Here is a 6,970-nt window from a genome sequence, read left to right as displayed (position 1 = left end):
GAGGGGACAAATTCTTACCGCCATGGCCGATGCGCTCTGGTGGAGGTCTGCAGTCGCTCCGGTGGTTGCCGCCGCCGTCTTGGATAGATTCGAAGTAGAGCTCAGGTGACCGTCGCCGTCGCCGGTGTCAGTGGGGAAGAGGGGTGAGAGCGGCGAGGAAGGGAGGTGAGGGTAATTTACGACGACGCGTCTGGAAACAACGCGACATCTCGGGACTGCACCCACGCGTGCAACCGCCCACGCCCAGAGCCTAGGGTTGCACCGCGCGGGTCTGGCTCTACAAAAACGGCCGATTTGAGCGTTCCTCTGGATGCAAGCCCAGGGATGCTTTAATGTTCGTGCTATGCAGGTCCAACAGTGAGTGCGGGTAACCAAACGAATTTTTTTCGCGCGTGCCTGCCTATGGTACAAGCCTATCAAACCTGTCTGAGGCCTAGTGGGAAGCCACTGCTTTTCCTCCCTCGGGAAAAGCAAAAAAGAAAAAGGAAAAGCAAAAGGCTGTCCCTGACGACTGAGCCCGAGCATCCTCGCCTACAAAAGTACTGGAAACCAGCCGCTCCTCTCTAACCCCACCTCTCATCTCACAAGCTAGCTAGTTGCTGTAGCTGCCATGGCCAGGGATCTCGCCTTCGTCCTCCTCGTCCTTGCCGCGCTAGCCGTCTTCTCGTCGGCGACCAAGCTGACCATCCACAACCTCTGCCCGCACCCGGTCTGGCCGCTCGTCACCCCCAATGCCGGCCTTCCCTCCATCTCCGACAACACCGCGCGCCTCGACACCAACGCGATTCTCTCCCTCACCTTCCCGTCCACCTTCTGGGCCGGCCGCTTCGCGGCTCGCACGGGCTGCGACGACGGCACGTCGCCGCCGCGGGGGTGCTTCACGGGCGACGCGCCGCCGTCCACCGCCGCGCAGATCACGGTCCACGACAGCGGGAACCTGGACCTCGCTGCGTACAGCGTCAGCCTCGTAGACGGGTTCAACGTGCCGATGGTGTTGAGCCCGCAGGCCATCGGCGGCGGGCAGTGCCCGGCGCTCGGCTGCGCCGTGGACCTCAACTGCGACTGCTCTCCGGACAACCGCGCCGCCGAAGGCACCGCGTGCCGCGGGCCCGCGGGGTACTTCAAGAACCGTTGCCCGCTCACCAGGACGACGCCGACCGACGTGGAGCCCGTGCCGCAGAGCTGCCGCGCGCCTGGGGAGCTCAAGATCGTCCTCTGCCAGTCGTCCATGCTCCAGTGCGGCGCCGCGGCGGCGGAGGACGCCGACATGGTCATCCGCACCGTCGTCGCCGACAACTAGAGCCCGGAGCTCCGTGTCGTCCTTCTCGCTTTGCCGTACTTCTACGCCATGCACGATCCGTGCGTACGTTTTATTTAAGATAAGAGTTAGTGAGCGTTAATTAAGTGGCCGGTTTTCATACAAATGTTGCAGTTAAATGTTTGTATTGAGACCTTAGGTTTCGTCATCTGTAATCCCCGCGGTGTAGCTGGTACTGAGCTAAGCCATCCGAGTGCAAGGAAAATAATGCGAGTGATTTTCTTCTTGTAATGTTGCATTCTTTTCTCTATGATTGCTAAACTTCCATTCCATGAAATTTCGGTAAATGGTAGTCACTCAAAATAGAACATCACTTAGCTTAAAAATGGTAAACCTCGGTTGCATTGATAGTATTCAACTTGACATGATAACATGGATATTTCGAATTTTTTAACAAATTTTAATAGTTGGTCGCATGTTTTTCCTACTGAAAACAGGGTTGATTCTGTACAACAATATGCTAGCGGTAGAAAATGAAGTGGAGTCGAAGAAAGAAGCCTCGACATTGGAGAATAGTTTCAGTAACGGCCGGCGGTCCGGCTGGAAAAACCGGGAGCCGGTACCTTGCCCGGTGTTTTTAAGGTGTATAGGTCTTTTGGTGAAAAAAAAGTCAAGAAAATATTTTAAAAATGATGTAAAAACTCAAACAACTAACCTTGAGGCAAGGCATGCTATAGGTCATGAACCAACTGGGCTTAGAACGCTTTGTGATTTATTATTGATTTACGTTTGATATAATGTGCATTCATTTGATTTTAGGTCAAAATTTTGAAAAAGTACCTTAAATCTTTTGATTTTTTTATACAAATGTGCCATGCATAGGTGATCTGACCAATCAAAACGTGAATATACAACCTCACAAGTTTGGTTCCTGGTTTGCTTTTTTCAACTTTGTATAGAGGAGCCCTGAAATGGGATATTACTGGAGACGGGGGTTAGAGGTTTAGGTTTGGGGTGATAAGGGTCACTGGGACGGAGGGGTTACAGGCAATGTTTTACTCCCTCCGTCCCATAATATAAAAGTGTTTTTGACACTACAGTAGTGTAAAAAACGCTCATATATTATGAAATGGAGGGAGTATCTATCAACCACTGGACATGACTATGTGGATAGGTCGATGCTATTGAAAGTGTCAGATTGAGGAGGTTACAGTGATGATTTAAAAAAGTGATGATTTAAAAAAGAAGACGGACATGAAAGAAAAGGAGGATGAAGATCCAAAGGCTCGACAAAATCCCTAATTCAGTTGTCCAAAGCATTAATAGAAAAAACTTATCTTGACACACAAATCTAGAAAATCCATGGGAGACAAAACAAAAAGGCAATATTGACTGCACTAAACGAGGCTTGACAGTGGGTGAGAATAATATAGCTTTATTGGCTTTTGAGAAGCATAATATACCTTGCTTCGTTTGCGTACAAATTAAAGTGCCTAGCTCACGCCAAAGATGCATTGGTGCGCTTTCGATCGCACAAGCCGAATGATTTCATATGCCAAAGCGAGATCGGACGAATCAAAAGTCATCGTGGGCGCCTAAAGTAACACATCACCTTCAACATTGGGGATAGGGAGTAAATTCCACATGGCCATCACATTTAATTAGCGAAAAACCACCACTTTACAATTATGGCATTTTGTACCGCGCCAAAAAATAAAAGTGACAAAAAGACACAAATGGTAGATGCTAAGCATTTGGCTGACGTCACTATGAGCAACTCCAATGCGCCGATTCATTTTGTCCGTGCGCATCCGTTTGGATCGCCGCTGACAGAAAAATCGGCCCAACGCGTCGACCGAAACAGACATGTGTCTGCTTTTCATTCGCCTGCCGACTCATTCTCGGCTCAATATTGAGCCTCATTTGCGTCGGCGCGGACACGAAACGGACGTGCGCGACGCGCGCCTATTCCTCCCCCTGGCCGGCTAGTCAGTGTCACATTGGCCCTCTTCTTCCACCCATATCAGCAGCAAACCCTCACCCGTCCCCGCCCCATCGTCGTCGCGGCCCATTTTCGGTGCCTCTGCCAGCAGCCGGTGCCGACACACCTCCCCCCCAACGCAGCCACCTCCCACGTCGCTACCACCATTGCCTCGCCGTCGGGGCACCGAAGCTTTCCACCCCCCCCTCGGACGCTGCCGAGAGCAGGAAGCCACCTTCCCGCCCCAGCCAACTCCTTCGTCTGACACCGACCACTGTCCTGATGTCGGCACGCTCGTCGGACGCCGCCAGGCCAGCGACCTGGTCCAAGGGAGGCGCGTGTCTCTTCGTCGGCCAGCTTCTTCGTTGACGCCCGTAAGCTGTTCGACAGTTTGCCAAGGTACAAAATGGACTCCGCCGACAAGTTTTTTTTCCACAATTTCCTGTGCGACTCCGACGATTCCTCGTCCGGTGATGAGGAGGAGATCTTGTCCGCCGTGTTGGTCCATGACCACCTTAATAGACAACGGTCGTTGTTCCGGAGCTCGATCCTGGGGCACCTTCCAGGGTTGAACCAATATATGTATGTTTTTTTCAAATGTATTTGAGACAATTTAATTTTTATTCGGCTTGTAAAACTATGCTAAATTTATTTTGTTGTGAATCTATGCAATTTTTGTTTGCCTGTGAAACTATGCAAAATGTGTACATATTTGTTGAAAAACAGCCAGCAGGCCACACCGGCAAATATGGGTCGGTGCGTAGGGCGCACTGTCGACCAAAAACATAAACAAGACGGATGCCGAGGGAGCGGCCGACCCAAACGGACAAAAACGGACAAAATCACCATGTGATTGGGTCGACGCGTTGGAGTTGCTCTAATTGGCCTAACCCACTCGTTAGGCTGAGTCGGCAGAAATAAAAAGTCACGTAGGCATAAAAACTGTCACGCATTCTTCTTCCTCCTCCCTCATTTTCTCACATCTAAATCCGAGCACCCCGGGGCTCGTTCAATTTTTTCTTCCCGTCCCCCGCGTCTCTCTTTGAGGCGACTTGGGGGAACCCTAGCTCCCTCCGCCGCCGGCCCCCCTCCCCCTCCCCCTCGCCGCCGCCGTGGGACACTGTCGGCCAAAGCCCGGGCAGTGCCGGCGGCAGCGAGGCCACTCCCTGGCGCGTCCTTCTCTCTCCCTTGGCGGTGGCACGAGTTCTCCCGGCGGCGGCTTGGCGGCGTGGCGCAGCGAAGATCCGGCGATGGCTCGGTCCTACGGTGGGGTGGAGGGCTGGGCACCGTCTAGTGGTGCTGCCTCCGCGGCGGCTGCGGCCTGGGGCCCTTAACCCCGATCCGATCTGGATCGGGTGGTGCTCCGGTTTGGGCCATGGCGGCTGGCGAGACGTGGTGTTCGTCGGGGCGTGCCGGCCTCTAGGCACCGTGGGGGTGGCGGCGGCGGCGCGTGCCAGGCATGTTGACGCTGCTGGTGGTGGTGCAAGGCGTAGGGCGTGGGGGAGAGGCGGTGCGCGGTCGTGAGTCGGTGGTCTTCTTCGAGCTTTGTGGTGGGAGCGGGAGGCGCGGCACGCGGCCTTGGCAGATGCAGACCTCGGCCAGGTATGGTGGTGCCGGGAGTGGCGGTCGGGGCGCGTGGTGTGGTTCCTGTTGTCGCCTGCGAGGCTTGAGGAAGGCAGCTCCTTCGCGGTGTTGGGGGTGTTTCAGCCTGGTTCGGTGTTGGCTCCATGCCAGTGGTCGGAGCACGGGCTCGCACACGGAAGTACCTTGGTGGGCGTGCGCGGTCGCGTGGGCGACTCGGCGCGCCGTTTTCTCCCCTGTGTGGTCTTGGGTTGCAGCAGTGACATGGAGTGCCAGCCCTCGACCATGGTGGAGGCGATGAGGATGGTTTGGTGTTGGCGTAGATGGATTTCACGACCGTGCAGGTGCTGGTTGGTGGTCGGGCTGCTCTCGGCCTTGCGAAGTCAATGTTCCACGGTGATCTGGACATGATGGCGAGGTGTTGCGAAAGCGGCGGTGTGACCATGACAGTTGGCCTAATCTGTTGATGGGGGTGGGCGATGTGCGACAACTCGGATGAAAATCCTGCTCGTCTTCTCGAAGCGGGCAGGGACGGCGCCCGTGCGGGTGTCGTTTTCTTCCTTGGAAGCGTCGCCGAGGTGTGTCGGCATCTCCCCTCCTTGATCGGATTGTGGTCTCCGTGCAAAAGCCATGTCCGTTGCTGGACCGGCGATGGCGGCGGTGTGGCGTCATTACTCTGTTGAGAGCATTGCAAGTGGAGACATGGTTGGGTTTCTGTCGGCGGTTCTCCGGTGCTTGCCGCTGCCCAAGTTGATCTTCGTGGGCGCTATGTACTCAGCTGCCGGTGATTCCAAGACGATGGCTTTTTTGGGAGTTCGAGTCCCGCTATCCACTCCCGTCTCCTCTTAGGCATTAAGGCTGGGTAATGCGTTGGCAAGGGTTTTCCGGGTGGAGTTGTTGCTGTTTAAGTTGATCGACTTTTGTAGTGACGTGGCTAGATGATTAGCTTAGGGCAGGCCCTTTTCCGTTTGTCGTGGTGGAGTGTAGAGTTTCAACTACACTTATTATTCGTAGCAAGTCATAGTCTCTTGTAATTGATTTATGCCTTCTATAGAAATATGATACGCCTAGACATACTTTCCGAAAAAAAATCCAAGCACCCAACCCCTCGAGCTTGTCCGTGAACACCGCGTCTTCACCCAGGAACTCCGCCGCAGCACCTCGAACCGCATGTCGGGGCACCGGGCCGGCGCGGACCGGGTCACAACCAGCACCCACGGCCGACCCATGGGTGGCACCTGCGCGGGGAATTCCTGGTACGCGGCGAGCCACGTGGACCGGCGTGCGATGTAGTCCAGGATGGTGCGGCCTAGCTAGTCGGGTGAGTCAGTGAGCTGCCGGGGCGGTGGGAGGCCGTTGTCCTCGTCGCAGCGTTGGCGTCTGCGGGTGGCGGTAGCAAAGTGGATAGGCTTGCTAAAAACGACGCGGAGGTTTGGGAGGGTGAGGACGGAGTTGGTCCGGCAGAGGCTGAGTAATAACGTCTTGGGGACCAAGAGAACGAACAAGAGGGGGGTGGTGGTGCTTCCCATTGTCGGGCAGCTGTCCCCGCCGCCGAGCTCGCGGGCGTCCTAATCAAGCTCCTGCTCGGGCCGGTGGCACGCGGCCAAGGGCGGCCACGGCCGGCTAGCTCCTCCTTCTCAGCTTCCCAGGCTTAGCCGCTTCCCGTGCTTACAAATTGGCACCCATGAGCCATGAAAGAAGAGTATGGCCGGTACTTGTTGCAACGCAAGTACCACGTGACACCTTGATGAGCAAAGCAAGAGTAGAGGAAGGAGAGGGCAGCATCGTGGGTGTCGAAAGCAGGCGTAGTGTGCGGCCCTCCATGGTTGATGAGAGGGTGTGTGCGTCCAGGATCCAGCGGCTAGCTTGGCGTGAGGTGGAAGCGTGAACGGCCGGCCGGCTATCCATTCTGTTGTAATATTAGGGTGGGCCTAAGGTCCATCTAACAATTTCTGAAAATCTCTAAGGGCTCATGTGAGTTTAGTTGGCTGGTGCAGTGGAAAGTTTAGTCCCATCCTGAAAGTTAGAGAGGAGTTGGACCTCCTTATAAAGGTTTATCTTCCACATACTATTGGAGCTTGAAAATAGAAGAGGCCCTCGTGCACTCCTCCATCGTCTGCCTCGCCACGCCATGCCTCGACTGCTCGCCT

At 55.0% G+C, this 6,970-nt stretch overlaps 1 protein-coding gene across 1 annotated transcript; it reads left to right on the top strand.

The window, feature by feature from the left end:
- Positions 1–548: 548 nt before the first annotated feature.
- LOC123115803 (osmotin-like protein) lies at positions 549–1,549 on the top strand. Its single transcript, XM_044536893.1, has one exon. The coding sequence runs from the start codon at positions 611–613 to the stop codon at positions 1,298–1,300; it is 690 nt and encodes a 229-aa protein (XP_044392828.1). The 5' UTR covers positions 549–610; the 3' UTR covers positions 1,301–1,549.
- Positions 1,550–6,970: the final 5,421 nt, after the last annotated feature.

Source organism: Triticum aestivum, chromosome 5B, assembly GCF_018294505.1.
Source record: "Triticum aestivum cultivar Chinese Spring chromosome 5B, IWGSC CS RefSeq v2.1, whole genome shotgun sequence".
Lineage (NCBI taxonomy): Eukaryota > Viridiplantae > Streptophyta > Magnoliopsida > Poales > Poaceae > Triticum > Triticum aestivum.
The sequence above is the reverse complement of the archived record's forward strand: the minus strand, read 5'-3'. Positions and strand labels throughout refer to the sequence as shown.